The sequence below is a fragment of the Populus alba genome, chromosome 19 (assembly GCF_005239225.2).
Source record: "Populus alba chromosome 19, ASM523922v2, whole genome shotgun sequence".
Taxonomy (NCBI): Eukaryota; Viridiplantae; Streptophyta; class Magnoliopsida; order Malpighiales; family Salicaceae; genus Populus; species Populus alba.
This window is the reverse complement of record NC_133302.1, coordinates 20,127,729-20,151,785: the sequence shown is the minus strand read 5'-3', so window position 1 is coordinate 20,151,785 and position 24,057 is coordinate 20,127,729. Positions and strand designations below refer to the sequence as shown.

Here is a 24,057-nt window from a genome sequence, read left to right as displayed (position 1 = left end):
GAAATGTTTGCTATGTTCATTGGCAGCTTATGTATTGGTATGTGTCTAGAGTCGACGACTTGCTTTCTAGCCTAAACATTCTGGGGGATGTTATTAATAAATTCCATTCTGCAGTGATAATAGAAGGAACTCCAGACACACCCAGTTAAGGTCCAAATCTAGGATTGCTGCATAATTGATAATGTCACAAATGTATTGGAAGTGAAAATGGTGTGAAAAATATGCAAAGGATTTGTAGTGAATGATGAGCCCTAAATTCACAATAACTAATGGCTTGGTGACTGTGAAGTACAGAAACTCGACAATAGCATGTGAAGATGTCCGTTTCTGAGAATGGTGGGGTGCAGTTGGCTGAAAAAAACAGAGTTAATTATATTACTGTCCTAATAATTCTCAAGAAAAGGTTAGAAACAATAAGAAATCAGTAGATAATGAAGTGTGAAGATTCTTTAAGGTTGCGTTTTGTAGAGATATAAACATCTTTGATTGAAGAGTGAATCTGTCTACGAAACGACAACCAAACACTGGGAGCTTGGATCTAAATGAGTTTCAGGCTCGGCTGTAAAAAAAGATTTGGGACCAAATGATGATCATGCACCAAGATTCTCAATAATGCCCCATCAATTCTCCCCAAAAGCAAGTGATTATGCCATCAATAATTTCATTAATGTCATTTTTCATCCTCAGCATTCAACAATTAATTTTCTCTGCAGTGCAAAAGTTCTTTGGTTGGGGCAAGACTTTTCCAAGAATGTGCCTTAACCCTCCACTTTTCAGAGAGAGCACCTATCATTGTAAGAGGAAGAAAGCAACATCCATGAAATTTCTGTGGCTTCCTCTTTTCTTATTTCCTACCCTTAATCTTCCATTCCAAGGAAAGAAAGATCTTGAAAGTTCCATTTCTATAAATATATTTTCAATGTTCAAACTTTTCACTTTCTGACAAGGTTTGTAATTTTAACCATAGTTATAAAACTTGATCTAACATCTATATGAAGCATGATTAAGTTATAAGTAAGGAGATTTAATCTGATTCAAAAAAAATATCAAAACAACATTATCTTAAAAATAAAAAATTTAAAAAAAGTCAATGAATTGAAAGTTTGGATTTTATATCAAGTTGCAAGTCAATGGGGTTGCGAGTTAATTTAATTATATGTCAATTTTGATTTTTAATTTATTTAAACCGATTATTTTTTCTTTCAACTCAAATCAAATTGATCTAATGAACCTGATTCTAAATTGATCCGCTAAGTGATTTGCAGTCTATAACTAGGCTTTTAACCGCAATGATACAAAACCTCAAGATCAACTATTTAGCTGTTTCCTAAAAGATTAGCAGCCTTGATAATGAAAGGCCAAGCTGTCCCTGTTAATGTATCACAACCGCTAACTTAACATCACAGAAATTGACCATTTCTATGCCTTAACTCCAAATTAATTAGAGTGGTTTTAACGGGTGTTCATGGGACGTTTTAACCGGACTTTGGGAAAATTTTGAAATTTATTTTTTTTGTATTTTTAAATTACTTTAATGTTAAAATAAAATTTTAATATATATATATATATATATATATTATTTTGATATATTCATAAACAAATATTTCAAAAAAAAACAATTGTTATCTCAAACACACTCTTAAAATATTATTAAAAAAATACATTTTAAAATGATAACCAAAGAATACAAGATGAGCTTCTCTTTGTTGCGTGATTCAAATGAAAAGATTTTTTATATGCAAATGCTAAAAAATATAGTGATTAAGTTATAGTTTTCTACACTAGAGGGACTAACTATTTAATGTATTTAAATATTAGGGATTAAATTATAACTTACTAAATTAATTAATTATTAGTACCTCCACAAAATCACAATAAACCAAAACAATTTCCCTCTCTAAAATCCATGTTCCATAACAATCATAACTGTATTTGCAGTCTGTACCTCTCCAAAGAAAGGTAAACTTCTTTCAACACACAAAACCCCCAAAAATAAATATCAAAAACTAAAATCTTGAAACACGAGATCAAATCATATATCAGATCCCAATCTCAAGTTCTCAACTTTTCATGATCTGGGTCATATAGAAAATTACTTTCTTTGGAACCAAACAGTGCTTAAAAGTTTGAGATGAGGAGGAGACCAGTGGACTTTAGGAGGCCAGTAAGGAGGAGGATATCAAGTGTGGTGTGGTGGACTTTGTGTGGTATATCTGTGTTGCTGTTTATAGTTATTTTTAGCAAAGAGAGTCGTATTGAATCAAGATCCACCAGCTTTAATAAGGTAAAGATCGGTGCTTTGCTGTTTATTTTATTATTTTGGGTAGTTTTTAATGTGTTTGGTTGCTGAAAATGTAGGAATTTTGAAGGGAATCAGTGTTTTGAGTTCTGGGATTCTTATGATTTGGGATTTGAAGATATAATAATTTTAATTGGGTTTTGGTTGGTACTGTTAATGGGCTTGATGAAGATTGAGATATACAATTCTGGGGTTGTAGCTGTATTATGACGTGATTGTTAGCTTAAATTGCTATTTTTGCTTGTATGTGCTTTTGCGCTGTTGGGTTTGTCTTTATGTGTAGAATGGAATTTTTTTTTGATCCGTGACTTTGCTTGAGCTAGATGGAGTTATACCCTACATGATAGAAGGGCTGCATTAACTAGTAGATGTGAATAAATTGTCTTAAAATCCTTAGCTTGCATTTCATGATTGTATTGTTAGGATATACAATATGCTTCCAATAGCTTAATAGGTACTGTTCCTTAGTGGAGGCAATGGCTTTGATCCAGGCTGGTAATATGATTCAGGCTGTTGAATTAAATGACCTTCTTAGGTATTGATTTGAGAAAGTTATGTTTAAGGCACTGTGTGTATGTGCCATACATTGCTTCAATACCGTGCATGTGAAGCTCAAACAAAGTTAGCAGGGCATTGAGATTGAAGGGATTTTGTATAAATACCTTAATGGGGCACTTGCTCCATGTATATTGTAATGTTGATAAGAGAGGGTAGAACATTCAGGCATTGTTTGGTAGCGCGGTTGGCTGCGCTACCAAACAGGCAGTTAATAATAGGAGTTATACTGTATGGGAAAATGAGAGAAGAATGAGTAATAGGTAGTTGTTATTTGTATGCAGAACAAATTGAATAACTTTTTTCGGAGATGAGTTTGATAACTTTACCTGAGTTCTATGGGGAAGAATTTTGAGAGAAGCAAACAGAATTATATTTATGAAAGATCTGCTCTTTTCAATATTTTTCTATTCAAGTATCCAATGTGCTGCTAAAATTCAGTTTTATTAGCAAAAGGAACTTGTAAAGAAAGATGAATGGCTTGCTTTATAAGAAGAAATATGTGTGTTTTGAGGTTTTATTTATAAGAGCATCAAACAAGCTGTGATTTAAAGGATTTGAGTTGTGTTTTTGAGGACAATGGTAAGAAATGCTAATTATATTTTAACATGCACCTCATGTGCAAGCTTTTTGATGTTATTATTTCGGAGACAGCTGACATGCCACATATTCGTGATATCATAGAATACCTGGCATTTTTGTGACTTTATGTCTTCATATATTGATGTGATTGGATTTTTTTTATAGCAACTGGTGAAATATTCTGTGTTTTATATCAATCTGCATGAGATGGGGAATCAAATGTAACTAAAGTTATTTCCCTCTCTGTTGTGTTTATATTCTGTTTAGTTTAGTTTTGCTGCTTGTATTGTAGCAAACTCTCTTCATTCTTTGTAAACTGTTATGTTAGTTGATTAATGAATTTTTGCCTTTTCTTCTTAAAAAAAAAGGTGAAATATTGTTGATGTATAACAACCTTATTGACAAGTGTCTCCTTGGCTCCTCTATCATTTTCTTTGACTGTAAGTTAAACTCCAGAATTGGGCAATGATGAAACTTGCATACCTGGGTCATACTGCTGAACTGTAGATTAGAAAATGATTAATTTACGCACTAAACAAACTCACAAAGAGAGAGAGAGCAAAATAGCCCAAAATTTGAAAGTAATGGCAGCTACCCCACTCTCAGTTTGTGTGTTTTCCATGCCACCAAAGTTGTGATCTTCAACAACACTCTACCTAGTTTGTCATGTTTGTTTTTTTTACTCTGTATTTTCTTTATAACCATAAACTTTTAGAAGTGAAGGTATCCGTGTCCATATTCACAATAACAGCAATTTCTTTCAGTAGTATATGTGTTGGATTTACTGCTATATTCAGCAAGTGATCTCAAACTGTAAACCACGTGTTTGAGCTTCTGAGCATTTATCCTTAATTTTTATTTTGATAATAGTTATGCTGTATTCCTTGCATTCCCTGTTTCGGCTCCTTATCTCCTTGAAATGAAAAACTCTGATTCTTTTTCTTCCTGCAGTACTATACCAAGTATGAGAAAAACATTGAAAGCCTAAACATTACAGATGAAATGTTGAGTGCCAACTCAATCACCAGGCAACTTAGTGACCAAATTTCTCTTGCAAAAGCTTTTGTTGTGATTGCAAAAGAAAGTAACAATCTTCAGTTTGCTTGGGAATTAAGTGCCCAAATCCGCAATTCCCAGGTCCTCCTTTCAAGTGCTGCAACGAGGCGAGCTCCTTTAACAACCAGGGAATCAGAAACTGCTATCCGTGACATGGCACTTTTGCTCTTCCAAGCCCAGCAACTTCATTATGATAGTGCAACTATGATTATGAGACTGAAAGCCAAAATCCAAGTTCTTGACGAACAAATGGGTATTGTGAATGAGAAAAGCTCCAAGTATGGTCAAATAGCTGCTGAAGAAATCCCAAAAGGACTTTACTGCATTGGTATTCGGCTAACTACTGAATGGTTTGGAAATCCAAATCTACAGAGAAAAAAGAATGAGAGAATGCAAATTCAGACAAAACTTAGAGATAACAACCTCTATCATTTCTGCGTCTTCTCTGACAATATCCTTGCAACTTCAGTTGTTGTCAATTCAACTGCTTTAAATTCCAAGAATCCAGATATGGTTGTGTTTCATCTTGTAACTGATGAAATAAACTACGTCGCAATGAAGGCTTGGTTTGCCATGAACACTTTCCGAGGAGTTACTGTTGAGGTTCAGAAGTTTGAAGACTTTAAATGGCTAAATGCTTCTTATGTTCCAGTGCTTAAGCAGCTCCAAGACTCTGAAACTCAAAGCTATTACTTTTCAGGCCATAATGATGATGGCCGGACTCCAATCAAATTCCGGAACCCAAAATATCTATCTATGCTTAATCACCTCAGATTTTATATTCCTGAAGTTTTTCCTGCATTGAAGAAGGTGGTATTTCTTGATGATGATGTAGTTGTTCAGAAAGATTTATCTGGTCTATTTTCAGTTGACTTGAACAGCAACGTTAATGGAGCAGTTGAGACATGCATGGAGACATTTCACAGATACCACAAGTACCTGAACTACTCTCACCCTCTTATTAGAGAACATTTTGATCCTGATGCGTGTGGTTGGGCATTTGGAATGAATGTTTTCGATTTGGTTGAGTGGAGGAAGCGAAATGTAACTGAAATCTACCACTACTGGCAAGAAAAGAATGTGGATCGGACACTGTGGAAACTTGGGACACTACCTCCTGGACTTTTGACTTTCTATGGGTTGACAGAGCCATTAGATCCCTCATGGCATGTGTTGGGATTGGGCTATACAAATGTTGATCCTCACTTGATAGAGAAAGGGGCAGTGTTGCACTTCAATGGAAACTCCAAGCCATGGTTGAAAATTGGGATGGAAAAATACAAGCCTCTTTGGGAAAAGCACGTAGATTACAGTCATCCTTTATTACAACAGTGCAATTTTCATTGATTTTGGAAATGGAAGCTTCATATTTTCCCTGGTGCGTAAGAACATCTAAATTTTGTAGATCAAGTATGCTTGCACAAATTTTACAGGATCAAGCATGGCCGTTGGTTGTAAAAGTGCCTGTTGTAGTATAGAATGTTAATTTAACATCATTTATTCAAGCATTACTGCCTATTGCCTAGCAAGTCTTTTCAGTTTATTATGCTGGCTAGCTTTAAGCTCAAACCAACAGTCATCCATTGTAGTTTTACTTGATCTTCTTTCCCTTTTCCAACACCTCTTCGCGATACTGATATTGCGGGTTTGCTTCTTCTGGAGTTTAGTATAGCTGTAAAGGGCTTTTGAATCCTTCTCATCTATTCTTTCGGGTTTGGAGTATCAAATTTCCTTTTCTTTTGTGGTTTCTCTCAAACACAGATGTAGTTGTTATTCATTTCCCAACATTTTATTCCATTGTGATGAAGTTTCCCTCCTCCTCCCCTTCACTCTCAATCGGCACTAATAAGGTGATTGATGAGAGAATATTATTGATCTATCAGGTCGAATTTATACCATGAAGGCTTCAAGTAACTGGTACTCTCACTCCCTAAGAGGGAGCTCTCAGGTTTTGAGTATATAAAAAATTCTCTCTCCTGGAAATGGAACGTATAGTTGGGCTGGGAAGAGAAGTGGACTTGGGATATGGTGCTGACCTTGATGAAACCCACTGGCTCATTGCCTTAGCAGAACAATGGTCTTTTACAGTACTTGCGTAGGTGCCAAAGCCTTATCAGCAAACCCCTCGTGCATTCAAATTATCAACCAAGGAGTCTTCATAATGGCAGTCAAAATGAATATAGGGAGAATGCAAATAAACTATGGAGCTTGGTAATATTTATGTTGAAACAATCCTGGTCACAAGAAATGGAGCTTTGGCCTCTCAGTCACCATCGCCAAATGTTAAGTTGACAAAACCTGAAGTCAAATGAAAAAACAAATCGATTACTTTTGGGAAAAAATGATTGCCACTTGGCAGAATCCCAAGTAGACCACTTGGAAACACGAAAATGCCGGCAATCAAGAAGTAACCATCGAACAACAACACTACTTCACCTTGATCTCCTGCTTCCTGAAGCTTCTCAGGAAGTCCAACAGAATCTTTTCATTTCCGACATTACCCTGCTTAAATGAGAAGTAAAAACACCGTCAATGGAATCCTGACAGTAATTTCAAGCTGATAAAAACGCAATGCAAACCCCATTAATCATAATTATTAATCACAATGTGGCTTTACAGGTCAAGTCAATGACCAGTAAAACCAGATCCAATTCAAATTTTATTTTAACCATTTTTTCTATTAAATTAATTAAATAAAAATGATCTAATTATTTGAATGATATACCAACAAGGTCTCGAAGATGGACAGCAGATGCTAGTTTTCAATCTGCAGTATCATTAGATGCTTCTCGAAAAATGAAGAAACTTGCAATAAAAAAATGTGATAAAGAGAGCAAATTCACTTACAGGGTAATGTAAACGAAAGCACAAACAAGAAGAAAAGAGGATAGAAATAGCAAATTCACTTACAGGGTGATGTCAGTGGAAAGCAAGGAAAGTTGACGAACTTTTAAAGTTCGAAACCACAATCAAGTCCGTTGAGGACTACAGGTGTTGAGAAATTGCTGGATATGGGTCTAGACTTGTTTAAGGATAAAAAATCCCTGTCATCTAGTTCATTGCTCTCAGGATCTGGGAATGTTGAGAACATTCATCAGCCAAGAAGGCTTCATGTTCGGCTGATGCAATGGCCGATAGGGCTGATACTAAGCAAGTGGAGGTATGCATGGTTAACTTAACTAATCAATTAATGTTAGGAAACATTCTATCTCTTGTTCACACTTATTAATTCAAGATTGATTTTTTGAAGTAAAATTTCTACTTGTTGATCTGAAATAGAAACTATGCTCAATCAAGAAACATTAATACCAAATATGGTTGCAATTGCCAGGGTTCTAACCTATCAACTAGCACAAAGTTCCTCAAAAGTAATTAGAGTCTGAGAAAAATATTCTTTCTGATGGTTTTGCAGAAAAGTTTTTATATGCATGGAACAGTCTTTCGAAGTTTCGACGTTCGGTGCAAAAGAAAATACGCTTCAGAAGGAAAAACTCGAGATGAAGCTGAACTTTATTCTTCATTATCGAGTCATTAACAAATCTTTTTGCATGATGAATTAATAATGCCCGTGTAGAAATATCAAATATAATATAACACCAAGATAGAGCATACAAGTTCATGGACTCGCTTCCGATAACTTGTGTAGATCAAATTGCTGGAAGCTTGGGGAGACATGGAAAGGCAGGACTTATCTCCAGCTTCAAAGACCAATAAGCTGTTAGGTAAGGTTTCAATATATGATTTATATTATTCTCTAACACATCCCCTCAAGTGAAAGCTCTTTGAACTTGAAACTTGTACAAGTTCACATTACCTTGTGTTTAATTTTTATTAAATAAATAGAAATAGTGAGATTCAAACTTATGACCGCTTAGCTATCAAGGTTCTGATATCATTTTAAATAACTATTTCAACCCAATAGTTTAAACTGTTAGGTAAGGATTCAATATATGATTTATATTATTCTGGTGAAAAGATAAGCCTAAAAAAAAAAAAGACGAATCAAAACCCCTTTTAGCAGCTAGTGTTAAACCGGTTCAGCTAAGCAATAAGTGATTTTACTAACAAATCCAGAATTATAGGTGAATCCACAATCAGTTTTGCTCGCAATTCAGCATGCTTCGGATCTCTCAGCTTCCATCAAAATCAACAATGTCTACATTTTCACCCTCAGTAAGCAGCAGTATTAAAGCAGTACTGCGTTGGTGCTTGAAGCCTCCTGTTTATGTCATCTGAGCAAAGTTCTGTCGCATCAGGCTGAGCAGACTGTTGGGCTACAATCACAATTAGCAGAGGTGGCTGCACAAGAGAAGTTACTAATCGGAGAGTGCCTAGAACTTCTTCAGACAGTATCTATTCTGCAGGTAGAGAGATGAACACTTGTCGATTATAGTGATCTCAGTAAACGCAAAGATTATGTCTAAGTTTCTGCCAGGTTAAAGGCTAACAAGTCAATGCTTAGTACGAAGTAAAGATTACGCAGAAGTATAATTCTTATGAATTTTAACCCGAAATTACCATTGATTATTAAAAAAAAAAAAAAAGTATACTTCAGAAAACTAGTCGGATAGTATCGCGTAAAAGTAAAAAAAAAAAAAAAAATATATATATATATAGGCTTTTACTTTTTTTTACCAACTTGTGCGACATGTTTTTACACCACGTAAAATCATAGTTATCAGATTTGTTTAAGTGTGTTTAGTAATGTTGTAAATAGTGTTTTTTTAAGAAAAACTTAATAAAAAATATATTAAAATAATATATTTTCATGTATAATATTTTTTATTTTTTAATATCAAGAAGCAAATTCCCCAGAAAACTAACTGACAAGTCGTTCAGTTCCATATTTGACGAAAACGAACAAACTCGGTGTCCTTTCGAGTTTCCACTCTCCCCCTTCTTTTAAGCAAAAATTTACCATCGTCTACTCTCGTCTCCATTTCTCCTCTCTCTATCGATCTCTACAAAGAAAGAAAAGAAATCCATGGCCACATTAGCGGCGGCGGCAGCTCGACAAGCCGTCACTCTCTCCCGAATCTCCTCTCCCAAGACACCCACTCAAGCCGCCGCCCTCGTCCACCGCCGCGGCCTCTCCGGTGCTGCAGGTAAATCCATCCCGCAAAACACATACACATACTAACACATACGACGTATAAATTTACGAACAAACATTCACGCATACGTATGTATTCATGCTATCGATCTGGTATCATCCTGCCGTAGATCAGAAACTGATTAAATTCATTAATTTTGTTTAAAGGTGCAATATTTAGCTCAGTCCTTGAAAATTATGAGCTTAATTAAATCTTCAAGTTAAAGTTTTCAGTGGAAATAATAGATTATTAAATTTTCTAGGAAAAAAATAAATGATAGATTTTTGCTTGGAGATTATGAATTTTACATTATGTTCGTTGATAATTGCAGACCACCATGGACCACCGAGGATTAACTGCTGGCAAGATCCAATGAGCCCATCAAAGTGGAAGGAAGAGCATGTTAGTCATTTGCATTTTATATTATACTATACTATATGTTTGATGTTATAAAGTTTTTATATTTGTTTAAAAACGCATCTGCTCAATTTATTGCCCACACATTTTTTTCGCATAAGTTTTTTTTTCCACTTCATAAGTATTTTGATTGTGTATTTTTCAGAATTTTGTGTGTTTATGGAAGAATATTAGAGCATTGTTTTTTTGGAGTAGTATTGCTGGTAGTGTTGTCATTTTATATATATGAAGAAAATAAAACTTTTGAATTTGAGTTATATTCTGTGATTGAATAGTTGTATGGTGTTTTATGGGAGTTTTCATGTTTGATTCCTTTTATATGAGTTTCTTGTCCTTTGACATGTTGATTTTGTTGATGTTGGTGGGTAAATGGATATGATGGAAGTTATATGTGTCATATGAGTTGTCTTGATTGTTTGTTGGATGTTGAATTGCAGTTTGTTATTGTCTCTTTAAGCGGCTGGGGTGTACTCATCTATGGGGGTTACAAGTTCTTTACAGGAGGCAAGAGCAATAAGGAAGAGGTACTTTTGGATTATTTTTTTTTCCACTGTTTCTACCTTATACTCTACTGTTATTTCTTCCTTTTCCTTCAGAAAATTGGAATGGTGTCTTTGCTCCTTTTATCCCACTTTTTAACAGATGGTCATCTTTTAACAATTTTTGTCCTTTTATAAATGAAGCGCATATCAGAATGTATTTTTTCAAATTTTATCTTCAATTATTATGATATTTAGCAACCATGTTTCAAAATACATAGGCTTGTGCATTTTTCAAGATAGAGATATTCTTTTTTTTTTTTTTAATATGTGCAATAGGCAAAGTATTGAATCGCTTCTTTAATAGTTGGAAATCCAATAGAAGACAAATAAAATGGGACTATTGTTGCCAAAGGTTCAAAGTGCCATAAGGTGTTAAGGCGAGCTAGTTTGATAAGACAACTTTCCGCAACTAAGAGAATAGGAATTGAAAAAAAAAAGGCTGTAAAAAATTGCAGAGCAGTGTAATAGTTTGGACGTTGGAAAGAAAATACTGCAGCAGCATAAGGAGAATAGGAATCGGAAAAAAAATAATAATAATAATTTTTTGGCATTCTAATAACTTAGAAAGCTAAAAGTCAAGAGATGAAAGAAAATGATGGAGAAAGAGAGGAACTAATTAGAAGGGAGATGAAAGAATTACATAACAGATTATCAAACTATCTAAATACCTATTTTTTACTGTTCATGCACCAGTAGGCGGTCCATTTGCTCTTTGATCAAAGGAAGTACTTGTGTTTTCTATTTTCATTAACTTTATAAAATACCTTTTAAGACAGATATTAAATAAGGGTAATATCAACCAAAAAAAAAAATCTTGAGGGTAATGTTATGAAAGCAGTGCAAAACAATTTCAAACACAAATATCCCTAGAAGGTTCCTAGGCAACACCTCAAGTGCATAGCGCCTAGCTCTAAGTGCCCAGATAAAAGGCTTTCAAGTCGCCAAGGCCTCCTCTGGGGTGCCTAGGCAAACACCTTGGCATCTTTAACTTTGAATTGCACGGAGGAAGGTTAAGGCTCCTCCACAATCATTGTCTATTCTCGTTTTCCCTTCTTTGAAGTCTCTCTCTCTCTTTTTTCTTTTGTAGTGTTACATACCGGGAAAAGCTTCTTCAATGTTGTGCTAAACAATTTGATTGTGTGATACACAATTTTCCAAGGAATTGACTTGTTAACAGTCATGTGTAGATCGTTTTACTCTTAAGAATTTCTAAATGCATGGACCTCATAAATATTGATGATATATAAAAAGGCAATGATCATATTGAGTAAGGCTACACCTAACACATCACTACACTAATTATCTTAAGAGGGAATCTGGCTATCAGGAGAGAGATTGTGCCCAAGTATAGTGTATAACATAGAGTAGTTGCAAGATCAAAGTTTGAGGCTGGTTTTTGTCTGTAATGGGGATAGCGAAGCTTATAGATGGAATGCCATTTAGGAGAACACAGTTTCCACAATTATGAGGTTACCTCTCTATTACTCAAGCCATTTGCAAACTTGATATTTCATGGCTATCAAGCAAAGAGATTATTAGCTGAATGTGGTTTTCATTTTAGGAAAACTAACAATTTGAACTCATAAATCAAACTCATGATGGAATGTAACTTGTAATTAAAAAAAAAAAAATTAAACCAATTTTAGCTAGAATTATTCTGAGATTACAGTTTTTTTTCCGTACATTTGATTGTTGTTTACAGAAACCATTGGAAGCAGCACACTGAGGCTTGAAGCGTGTAATCGAGCCATGACATTTCTGGTAATAATGTGTTTGGCTGTGCTCCACATGTCATGGGATCAATTTTCCTTGTTTGCAGATGATACTACAAAAAGTATTGTGATTTGTTTTAGTGATGGATGATGGATGATTAAACTTGGAAGTTAAATTGCTTATTTTGGTAAGAAAATAAGCCCTTTACTTTGGCATAGCCATTTTGTTGTCACTCTAATGGTTTGATTTTTAACCTGCTATATTCTGATTATCATATCCTATCTTCTCCAAGTTCAAATTCAATTAGTAGATTTACAACAAATTACGGGTTTATGTTGAGTCTTTATTTTTCCTTTTTCTTTTTGCAGTAAACCGAAATGTTGTTTACTTACAAGGATAAACAAAATGCTAAGCAAACCTCACTCTTTGAAGAGTAACACGATAGGCATCATGCTAGCAGGAAATACAATTTTTTTTTTTTTTTTTAATCAACAGTTTTCCCGAATAGACAATGTGGCAGCTTTTGGAACTAATCATAGAAACAATGGCATTTGTTTTTGTATCAACTAGTCATCTGTACTCGTTATCTCATGGGAACGTATTTTGTTGAGTATTGTCGCCCTAGACGATTCTATATGCTAGATTATGCCCATCATGTCCGAGACTGGATAGACGCCGGATTGCTTTCTGGAAGTGCATTATTTCATTTGTATGGCTCAACCAACAAGGAACTGAAGTTTGATAATATTACAGTCCTTGGTTGAGTGTGTCAACTTAACACTTTGTTTGACCTGACTAGAGAAAGTTGAAGCGAGGACAAATATGAAAAATTAATCTTTGGTCTGGAGAAATTAATGATTAGGTTATTTAAAAGAACGAGCTGACAACAATGGAGCAATGTTGCTATCTGGAACAAATGGATGCGAAAGGGGTGAAAATCCCTACCACCTGGTTTTTATTTGAAGCTTATTCTCATGGGCATTTCGGTTCTATTTAACCAGCAGTCTCCTGCAAATTTTGTGTTGTATTTTTGGATTTGGGATGATAATTCCAATACATCTCTAGTTTTAAACACTAAGCAAACTTGATAACTGTCCTCGCAGTCATGAAGATTGATATTTAAAACCTTTACAGTAAGCAAGAATATTAAATGCTGGTAATAAGCTAGAAGTCGGACTCATCAGTTTCCTCTCTGTACTCTTCTTTATCCAAATCAGAAACACCTGTAAAATCATCGGTCTCGTGTTCTACATCTGAATCCTCCATTTGTTCTTGCCTTTCATGCTTGCTGATATTTTTCACTTGTTCATCACTGTTTTCTTTAGTGTTCATATTGCTACTGTTTCGGCTTTCTTCTGTGCCCCTGGCTTGTTGTTGATCTTCATCCAGGCTCTGTTTTCTGTCATTGCTTCTGATGTTGCTGAGCTGGCCATCAAGGCTTCCATTTGTCAGCACTTTGGCGTCATGAGCTACTGGGAGCCTTTTCATTGTCTCATGAACTTCACTCATCTGCTGATTTGTTCGATCTTCCCCAAGTTTGTTTTCCAGGTCCTTGGAGTCTTCATGGTTTTGATGCTCTATTGATTTGGTTTCGGAAGAACCTACTGCCTTTGTTATTTCTTCTCTGTATATCAGTCTACCTTGATCATCCATAGGAAATTTTCTATTTCTTGTCTTCTCAGCAACATTGTTTACATCATTTCTGCTCTCCAGCAGCCTATTCCTGGCAACCACTGTACTTCTCTTTCCTCGTACTCTGCTAGCATGGCGGTACCTCTCCTTCCCCCTACTTCTGGAGTTATCCACCATTTCCAGCTTCGCGCCACCCCTTAAAGGTTCTTGACGATCTTCTGCCTCCTGAACATTTTCAAGTTCAGGTTGCCCATCTAGGTTAAATTTTTGCTCTTCTCTATCCCTTGATTTCTCATCATTATGTGCATCAGCAGTTTTTGATGCTCTTCCGATTCTGCTGACAATTGTCTCGGTTGCATTTGAAGTGTTATTTTCCTCTCCTGCACCAGAAGCACGCTTCTCTTGAGAACTTTCATTTTCATAGTCTTGATTCTTATCAATGCCAATGGAACTTCCATTTCTAGATCCATCAAGTTTCTGTGATTCCTTTTCCTCTGACACTTCTCTCCTGTCTGCAATGCCTACCCTGCTTTCACTTGCGTTTTCAACTATGGCAGTATCACCCTGCTTTTCTAGATTAGTGGAAGTAGAGTTGCCTCCATTGCCCCTTGAATCCAAACCATTGCCATCATTTGCAGTTTCATGCAATTGAACCTCCTCTTCTTTACTCTTATCGACTTCTATGTTACCCTCGTTTACCATGTTTGAGGATATAGTCGTGTTTATGGGTGGGCTCGATGGGTCGTCTGTGCTCACTGACCATTTCTTAGCTGGGTATTCAAGGTGGTGCTTCAATTCATCAATTTCAGCTTCCTTCTGTTTCAGACTTTCTATAAGATCCGCCATTTGAAGGTTTCCTTTATCTGCATCAATGTTCATCTCTCTGAGCATTTTGATCTCATTTTGCTTCTCCTCGAGGGCAGACTCCATAATCTTTTGTTCATCCTTTATGGAATCAATTGTGGACTGCATCTCCAGCTGCCTCCTGTCAAGCTCCATCTTTTGGGTTCTTAGAGAGTATATCTTCCCTTTCATCTCTTCTGCCTTTCTTTTCATTTCTTTGCTGCGTTCTCTTTCCTTCTGAGTATGGAAAAGAAAATATGTGACAACTTTTAGTGCTAAAAATCTAGTAAGAATTAAACATCATGATCTAGATTATACACCGCAAAGCAAAGTTCAACTTCTAATTTTCTGAGTGTTGTCATGTGTGCATGCTTGTTTTTAACCATAATCATGGCGCCATAGCTTTCCGATTGGTGGAGAAGATTGGGTTTGAAAACTATATGATCAAGTAAATTGCATCTTTAGGATTGAAACCCGACATGGTCAGTCAGTTAACACATGGTCTTGACTGAGTTTCAAATAGACAAAATTTAGGCTTGTAATTAACCCGATCAAACCTAAGTGACCCACCGAGTCAATTCAAAACTCGAATGACTCGACATAACTTAGATAAGATCTAATCTTTTTATATTTTTTAATAAACCCAAAAAATATAAAATTAATCTAAAAATATTTAGCCTCATTCTTTTAAAAGTATTTCTTAACTTTTCGATTTAGAATAACTATATAAATGCTTACTTCCTCATGAAATATTTTTTAACTTTTTTATTTGAGAGAGCTATATATATCATCTATTTTCACATTTAAAATAATTATATATAACTCAAATTTATATGAATTGTTTATTAATATTTTCACGTGAAACATTAAAATTTTAATTTTTTTTTAATTTTTCTGGATTGATCTGTAACCCGGTCTCTTGACCAATCGAATTTAATAACTAATGATCTTGAGGATACAAGGGATAAAAAGTGAAGAGAAAAGTGACGCGATGCCGGAGGTTAAAATATAGAGGAGCAACTAGGTTCCACAACTGAATCAGGAAAATTAGAAGCTGATATTGCACAAACAATTGCAGATGATGCATTAGTTTTTTTTTATTACTCTTCCTCGTTAGTTGTTTGTGTGCTGAATGGGGGAGTTTTTTCGTTTTCTTCTCTTGCAGCAATGTACGTACCTAATAATTTGTCATGTGTATGCATGTGATCTTAACTACATAGCCTGCGTTGAATGGTTGATTGAGAGCTGAAATTTGCCAAGGGATGGACAGAGGAATTAAGGGAAGCCACTCTTGAACCATGTGCTTTACACAATATAGTAAGGGAATTCAATATAATATTAAATGGGATTTGTGCTTAATAACACACAAGATTAGTTTGGTCCAGCTCAACTCTACCAGAGAATTTAATGTACCAGAAATATTTTAACAAACATCTCCATCTAGTAAGTTGTATAGGCAGATAATCATTCTTTAACGGTGAGTTTTTCAACCTTCTATAAAGGACTTTTGGCTGTATTGGTGGTGTTGTTTTGAGATCTGCTATAAATCAGTCAATATCTTGGGATCATGCTACTTCTAGCTCCTAGAAATGGCAGAATGAAAGCCGTGGTCAACCTAATTCACATGATATCATAAGCACATTGAAGAAAGAGACCACGTCAAAAACTAGCTAGAGAGCAAGATTGGTCCCAAAAAATGGTGGGTTTTCCATAACTGAACCCTGCATGCTTAATTCACAACTCAAAATGCTATACAGCCCTCCTCCACACTTTTCAAATGGTGAAGAAAGCCATAAAAGCGTGCATAAACCTTCTTAGTTGTAATGCGGACAGAAAGACACCTCAAAAGTACTAACATGCATGCATGAGAGAGAGAGAGAGAGAGAGAGGGGGGGGGAAGAGCGAGGGACCTGCAAGATAAGCTGGAGGGACATGAGCTCGCGATCCTTCTCTTTGACAAGGAGGTTGAAGATGCGTCTCTCTCTGAACTTATGTAGCACCATAACACCAAGCAAAGCAGCCCCAAATGCTAAAAGCAGCATCAACCCATACGGCCTTCCTCTATTTCCATTACTATTTCCTTTGTGGGCTCCTCCCGCCGCCATGATCCTCTCTTTTTCCCTCGATCTCTCTCTCAGTAGTGTAGTCAAACTACAAGAAGAAGAAGAAGAAGAAGAAAAAGAAAATAATGAGTTCTTTCCCCTTCCTTTTCTTTAGCAAGGTATAATTGTAGAATTTTATATTCACAGGACCTTGCTTGTCATGTAAAAAGAGCCATGCATCTACTCCTCTTTATCTCTCTCATACATAAGGCGGAGTTAACAAGGTTGTGGAAACATGGGAACTGTTTCCAGGCGCTGATTCTGGATATATATATATATATATTTCAAGTTTCCATGCATATATATACTTCAAGTTTCCATGCAACCCAATGATTTTACCATAAGGCCTACTTCAACTTTACAAGTATTATGAAGTATGAACCTGAATTGGCGACAAATTTTATAATAAGAGATCATGGTTGCAAATTAATCGATAGGTATAAAATTGTCCACACCAGAAGCTGTTTATACCTATCATGATAACTGAAAGAAATTGGTTGATATAAGAAGTGGGTGCTTTTGTACTTAAACCCGAATTTATATAACTAGAATTTGGGAAGAAACAGTAGTGGAGCTAATATAAGAGAAAATAAGAATATATTTAAAAAAAAAAAAAAAAAAAAAACGCACTGAGGGCCTTGGCTTGGCGGTGGGAGGAGCTTGTCTCCTTCCGCTGCTCCTGAGTTCGAGTCCTCATGTGCACGCCTGTCACCCCCGCAATGTTTTACATGCCCACTGGGTTTGCAAGGTGTTTAGTGGGCCGTGGCATTAGTCATGGTGCGCACCAAGCTGGCCCGGACACCCACGTAAATAATATATATATATATATATGTTAGACCTATCCAAATCTAATTTGGTTTAAAGCTAAAGTCATTGGTTTATTAATAACGAGTAGTTCTTAAGTCATCAAGTCAATTATTTTATTCAAAATAATATTATTAATTTATTTTTTTTAAATAAGATTTCTTGAAGTAAATTTGACTAGATCCTATCTAAGTTTGATCATGGGTCAACACATCAGATTATCTAAATTTGATAATCAAGTTTATGTTAATTTAATTATTTTATTCAAAATAATATTATTTTGTTTTATTTTTTTAACTCCTTAAAGTTGACTCGATCGAGTCTAACCCAAGTATAGTTAAGTTATGGATCAACCTATTAAATCATTCAAGTTTGGTCGGGTCAATGTCCAAAATGATTCAAAATAAAACCCAGTTTGATTCAAGCTATGGATTAACTCGTTGAATTACCAAGTAAACCTACAAGGGCAGAATTAATTAGATTTAATAATCATGTTAGAAAATAGTTTAAGAAAAGAAGGATAATTAGAAAATAAGTTATTTTGAGGAGAACTAAATGTATAACTTTATGCTATGAAATAACTTGTAAATTCAAGAAACAAATAAGAGAAATTAAAAAACTTTTGGGAGCCATGGCAAAGGGGTAGGCAACTCTTTTATGATAAAAAAAACTGATTTTGGCCACTAAAGGAGGTTATATAAGTTGCTTGAGCAATATGTCCTCTTTCATTTTTTGGCGTGTATAGCTATTTTTATTTTGCCTGTTAATTTCAATCTCACATGTATGTTTCAATATTAATTTAGTTCCTAAAACTCTAATTGTTTTAAATCAACAACATTTAAATATATTTCAATAAATTAAGCATTTAGTCCTGATCATTTCTATTATTATATTTCATCTATTTTATCCAAGTGAAATAATCAAACACTACCATATGTAAATTGCCATAAAAGTTATCTAGCAGATCACCATGTCAGTTCAGATGTTTGGAGAGTACATTTTCCTGTAAGATTTGAAACTATGATATGTTATGCTAATTAAAATATGATACTATCAACACTTAGGTTTCACTAGTTTCATCTTCTCTTTTCCTGTGTGCTTTTAACACCTTTTTTCCTTGAATTTTCACGCATGTGGATGGCATAAAGGTGGGATTAGTTCTCTACTTTGAAGATAGTTTCCAGGGATTTTGTTTGAGTTGAAGCAAAGCTTACTGATCAGGCAAGCAACATAGTGTTGTATACAATCTGGAATTGTTTGATAGTAGAGTTGCTTTCAGAAAAATGTTGGAGATTGAACCTGAAATTCCAGATTGTAAAGTATGGAAACTTACAACATATTTATAAAGACTTCAATAGCTTACTTGCAGCCCTTCTTTCTTTCTCTTTTCTTCTCTTCTCAAACTCACTCAATCTTTCTCAATTTTTGCTCTTAAATAGTGCCTCTTTTATAAGTCTTAATGGCAGACAAGAGGTCATAGATTATGGCACCAATTATACCATAAAATAAGCTTCCACTTTATACCAAGTGGGTAATGAGTTGTTACATACTTGTACAAAGTTGAAGTGGAGTATTTGCCACAAAATAACAATTTCCTAACAACTCTCTCTTATAAATTTGATGATTTATCTGCTTAGTAGATCAATGGGACCTAAACAGCCTCAATTTTGCAGATTGCTTGTAAGACAATTAAGAGAAGTCTTTCAGCTAGGGCAGAAAGCATTATCAGCTAGCATAACAAGAGAGTCAATGCAGATTCTGCTTGCATCAGAAGTAGAAATCACTTGATTTGCTACAAGGTAATTAACCTAACCCTCTCATTTGTTATAATAGACTGGATAAGAAAGTTGTTTGATTTTTTCTTTGATCTAATTCTTCACATAAGCTCTGATGTTTTTAGTATGAAACTTGGTTCTCATTATCAGAATAGAAACCGTGCTGCCAAGATGAGTTGGAAATACTGTTGTCTGTAGCAAGAAATTAATGACACTCGGATGTAATAATTTAGCTCGGAGAAAATGCTAGAAGCAGTTTTTATTTTCATTAGGAATTTCTTTTGTTAGGTTGCATTTTGTCAGCATACCAAATAAAAGGGATTGAATGCTTGAAGGGCCGGAAAAGGAGACAAAATAAATATATTTTTAATATAGTTTTAAAATGAATATTTGTACTCGAAATATGTTTCCTTTATTTCCAATGTATTTATCTCTTCTATCCTGATTTAATAATGAAACGTTGCCTTAAAAAATTTCTAGATTCATCAACTCAATCATAACGGATTTTTCCATTTTTTATACACAGATAATTATGTTATGAGGATACATAGCACACAGATAATAATTCATTAATTTTTATATCTAATGCATGACCAAATTGATCTATCCATACTGAAAAAAGAACAAAGACAAGAAAAATAAATGCTTAGATCATCGTTTACTTGTTCTGTAGAGATGAAGATGTGATTGGTCATAAAAATGCTAGAAAGATAAGGTTGGTGTGAGGAGGTTCCTTGTCTTTTTCAGTATAAGTTTCTCTATTTTGTATCATCGACATCTATCTTCACAGAACAGTACTCATCTGTCTTTGGTATCTGATAAATGTAGCGGGGACACACGCGCACGCACACATCAAGTTTTACAGAGCATGTGAAATAACTTAAAGAATGGTTTGTTGAAAGTAATTCCCAAGTTTTAAATTATGAATCGAGCGAGGTCCAGGGGTCCAGAAATAATTATGAAGATCATACAATGTATCAAGGTTATTAAACAGGATCAATCCAGCCCATGAAGACTTTATCCATGATTTTGATGAATTAACGAGTTATTTTAAGTTAATTATCAACAATATAATTTCAAAATCTTTTTAAAAGTAAAAGTTAAACTTAGAACTCTACCTATTTTAATGTAAAACTCTACTCCAAGCCCTATTATCAGGTTGACCTGCTGTAATGTACCTGTTTATGTTCACTGAAACCAACAACAACGTTGTTTCAGGGTTTTTTCAACACATAAGTTCATATCTAGCAGCCTAAAAAAGAGGTGGGTTTTACTTCCTGTCATGAATCTCAATTTGGTATACGAGGCCCTTGATGGATTTCATCTTTTAGTGGCTAGAGATCATGTTAAAGTTCATTTTCCTAGGTGTGTCACCCACTTGGCTGAGTCAATGAAAATCTTTAACAAATGATCACATGTTGTTTTACCATGTTATATAACAAAGAGACATGCATTCGTGTCCTTGTAATCAGCCATATGAAATCAATAATTCTCAACAAATATCTTAATTTGTGGACAGGAGAGTGTTCTTGTAATAACTCCTCTCGGAGATATTAGGTTCACGAGAGCACTTACCTACTATTGGCATAGTGAATTTTCTAACTTGTCCGTGGGCTTTTGTCTGGCATTGTGGCATGTCAAGTCAGTTTCTTGGACATTTCCTGTGTTGTTTTCTTTATTCACTCTTATTATACATCACACAATGTTTGCTTATGTGAGTAACGTATGATGCTATTCAGCACCATGTGGATCATGCTTTTGGCAAACAAGCCAGATTTCTCCTTATCCATGGCAGTTGATTTTGAGGGTTCAAACCGTGGGGACAGTTTTCAAATGAATTTGTGTAATGCTGAGTCACACAAGCTTAATTGTTAGCAGTACTTCCATGGCTTGTGTGTATATATACACAGAGAGAGAGAGAGAGAGAGAGAGAAATGACTTAACCTCTCACCGTCAGTACTTCCCTTGAAGACTGAAGCCAAGGAAAAGCAGCAAGAAATGGATTCTGACTCAAGTTGCGAGGTAACTTCTATAGAATTTTTTCTCTCCTTTCTCTCTTTTGAGCTACCTTTTTTCTGCTCCAGTTTTGAGCTCGGTTGCATTGTTATCTTTCTTTTCCTGTTCATGTTTATGTTCTTACATGTACTGCAAGATTAGTCATTTTGATCTTTTTGTAGAGTTTTTATCAAACCCATTTATGAATTAGACAATTAGGTCAGAAGTTTTTTTTCACTTAAAAAGGTTCGTATTTCATACAAATTTACTCTTAAGTGCTTTCCAATCTCCATCATCATTGAGATTTTAACTCAATAGTAAATATGCCCTTTAAAGTTTTATATCAAAATCTCATCAATCCAACAGTAAAAAATTAAAAGATATACTTGTTTTACTAAATTATATTTTGGACTCTTTAAAACTCTTCAAAACCTAGAAAATTTTCACAATTAAAAAAATAATACAACAATTAATCATTATTATGCTAAAAATAATGAAGAAAGTACTCCAAATCATTCCATGAAAAATCTGCTTCCTAGAAAATTAAGTTTTTGCTCTTCCTAGAAAATTATTAAATATATTTTATATGTATGGTCCCACAAGAAATAAATAAATAAAAATTAAGTTTTGGCTCTTCCTAGAAAATTATTCGGGTTTTGGCATCTCTAGAAAATTATCTCTGGCTTCTGACCCCATTTGCATTCTTAACATTCAACAATCTCTGGCTTCTGACCCCATTTGAATACTTTTTATACTGCTCTTACCACCTCTGTAACTAATCTCAGTCATTTTTTCCAGTGTCATTAGATATCTAAGTAGCTCTTATTCTTCTTTGATGCATAGAACAAAAGAACTTCAAAAGAATCCATGCTGGTATGCTGCATGTTCTTCATCTCCGAGGCACGTGACCGCGCAGTTCTGGACTTAATTGAACGAGCTGCTAGGCTCGACCCAGAAAGTGTTACTGTAAACAAATTCGAGGACCGAGTTTATAATAGGATCAGGTTCACTATTGTATCATATGTTGTTGTTGATAGCACCGGGAGTCCCATTTATAGTCCTTTGCACCAAACTGTGCTATCCATGGTTGAGGCTGCTTATGGAGCCATTAACCTTGAGCTGCACTCCGGTGCACACCCCCGGCTTGGTGTTGTAGATGACATTGTTTTCCACCCTTTGGCTCGGGCCTCGCTGGATGAAGCAGCCTGGCTGGCCAAGACGGTGGCAGCAGATATTGGCAGCAGATTTCAAGGTTGGTCCAGAACTCTTATGTAGCATCTTAGTTATCACTTTGTATGGAATGGGATTTATCCATGACTTGAGATTTCTTGGCATTATAATGAAATTACATGATATACGTTTCAATAGATCATGACAAACAGGATCTTGTAGCTCTTGAATTATATCTCCTTTCTTGTTTTCCTCGATGCATTGCAGTGCCTGTATTTCTTTATGCTGCAGCTCATCCGACAGGCAGGGCTCCGGACACCATCAGACGCGAGCTGGGGTACTATACGCCTAATTTCATGGGCAACCAATGGGCTGGGTGGACCATACCTGAGATTCTCCCCGGAGCCCCTGATGAAGGTCCGAACCATGTGTCGCGAACAAGAGGAATAGTGATGATTGGGGCTCGACCATGGGTCGCATTGTACAACATTCCTGTAGTGTGCACCGATGTTTCAACTGCTCGACAGATTGCACGGATGGTGAGGGCTCGTGACGGCGGGCTTCCTACCGTGCAAGCATTGGCGCTCGTTCACGGTGATGATTCATTTGAGATCGCCTGTATCCTCTTAGAGCCCAATCAGGTTGGAGCTGACAGGGTCCAGGCAGAGGTTGAGATGCTGGCAGCCCAAGAAGGATTGGAGGTAGAGAAGGGCTACTTCACAGATTTTCCACCAGAAATGATTGTTGAGAAGTACATGAATTTAATCTCTTCTAGGAGAGACTGATCAAACACCTGTTCGGACATTTAATTGTATCTATTGATTGTCGAGTTTCGATTGATCTAATGGTCAGATTCTCAAAGAACATAACCTAATAGCAATAACTGAAACGTTTTAAACTCTCAAATGATGCTAAAGCTGTCAAGACATTGCCTAGCGTACGAGCAAAATCAATCAGGAAAAATCAACACAAAAACCACCTTACGGTCAATAGCAGCAGCAGCATATATCAAGTGAGCTAGACTCACGATGCACGTATATAGCTGAACACAACGGCAATCTAACACAAGTTACTATAGTAAGCAAAACTGGATGAGAAATAGAAGTTATACAGTTGCCTACTTCTTCAATCACTTGCTATTCGTTTCTTCGCTCAACTTCCAGCTCCAACTCGTTGTCTATTCCTGATTCTTATCTTCTTGTTGCATCCTCTAAGAAGAATTAATGGACTGAGAAGAGTGCTAGAGTTTGTTCCACGTCAGTGAATTCCACCATTTTTTGCATCTTTTGATTTGCTTGAGAGCAGATGGTAGTGATTTTGGGAGTGGGCAATCAACAACTTAAATAGCGTGCAGGGATTCATTCTTGGCAAGGACTTCACTCCCGGTTTCTGTAAACTTGGACGTGTAAATGAACTACTGTTTTCTTCACCAGTTGCCAGATTCTGAATTTTCTGGCATCATTCAAAATTACTCTCTTC

General features: G+C 35.6%; 4 protein-coding genes across 4 annotated transcripts; 3 read left to right on the top strand and 1 right to left on the bottom strand.

The window, feature by feature from the left end:
• Positions 1–1,882: 1,882 nt before the first annotated feature.
• On the top strand, positions 1,883–6,033 carry LOC118038466 (probable galacturonosyltransferase 10). The gene is made up of 2 exons (XM_035044834.2): positions 1,883–2,284; positions 4,388–6,033. The coding sequence occupies exons 1-2, from the start codon at positions 2,132–2,134 to the stop codon at positions 5,837–5,839; spliced, it is 1,605 nt and encodes a 534-aa protein (XP_034900725.1). The 5' UTR covers positions 1,883–2,131; the 3' UTR covers positions 5,840–6,033.
• A 3,310-nt stretch (positions 6,034–9,343) lies between these two features.
• Positions 9,344–12,533, top strand: LOC118038484 (uncharacterized). The gene is made up of 4 exons (XM_035044857.1): positions 9,344–9,597; positions 9,917–9,987; positions 10,440–10,526; positions 12,247–12,533. Exons 1-4 carry the CDS (start codon positions 9,477–9,479, stop codon positions 12,268–12,270), a joined length of 303 nt encoding a protein of 100 aa, XP_034900748.1. The 5' UTR covers positions 9,344–9,476; the 3' UTR covers positions 12,271–12,533.
• Positions 12,534–13,421: 888 nt separating this feature from the next.
• Positions 13,422–16,837, bottom strand: LOC118038510 (uncharacterized). The gene is made up of 2 exons (XM_035044888.1): positions 16,643–16,837; positions 13,422–14,969 (listed from the first exon to the last, which is right to left on the bottom strand). Exons 1-2 carry the CDS (start codon positions 16,835–16,837, stop codon positions 13,422–13,424), a joined length of 1,743 nt encoding a protein of 580 aa, XP_034900779.1.
• Positions 16,838–21,027: 4,190 nt separating this feature from the next.
• LOC118038486 (formiminotransferase cyclodeaminase-like protein) lies at positions 21,028–23,442 on the top strand. Its single transcript, XM_035044859.2, has 3 exons — positions 21,028–21,435; positions 22,252–22,660; positions 22,846–23,442. Exons 1-3 carry the CDS (start codon positions 21,412–21,414, stop codon positions 23,361–23,363), a joined length of 951 nt encoding a protein of 316 aa, XP_034900750.1. The 5' UTR covers positions 21,028–21,411; the 3' UTR covers positions 23,364–23,442.
• The last annotated feature ends 615 nt before the right edge of the window (positions 23,443–24,057 follow it).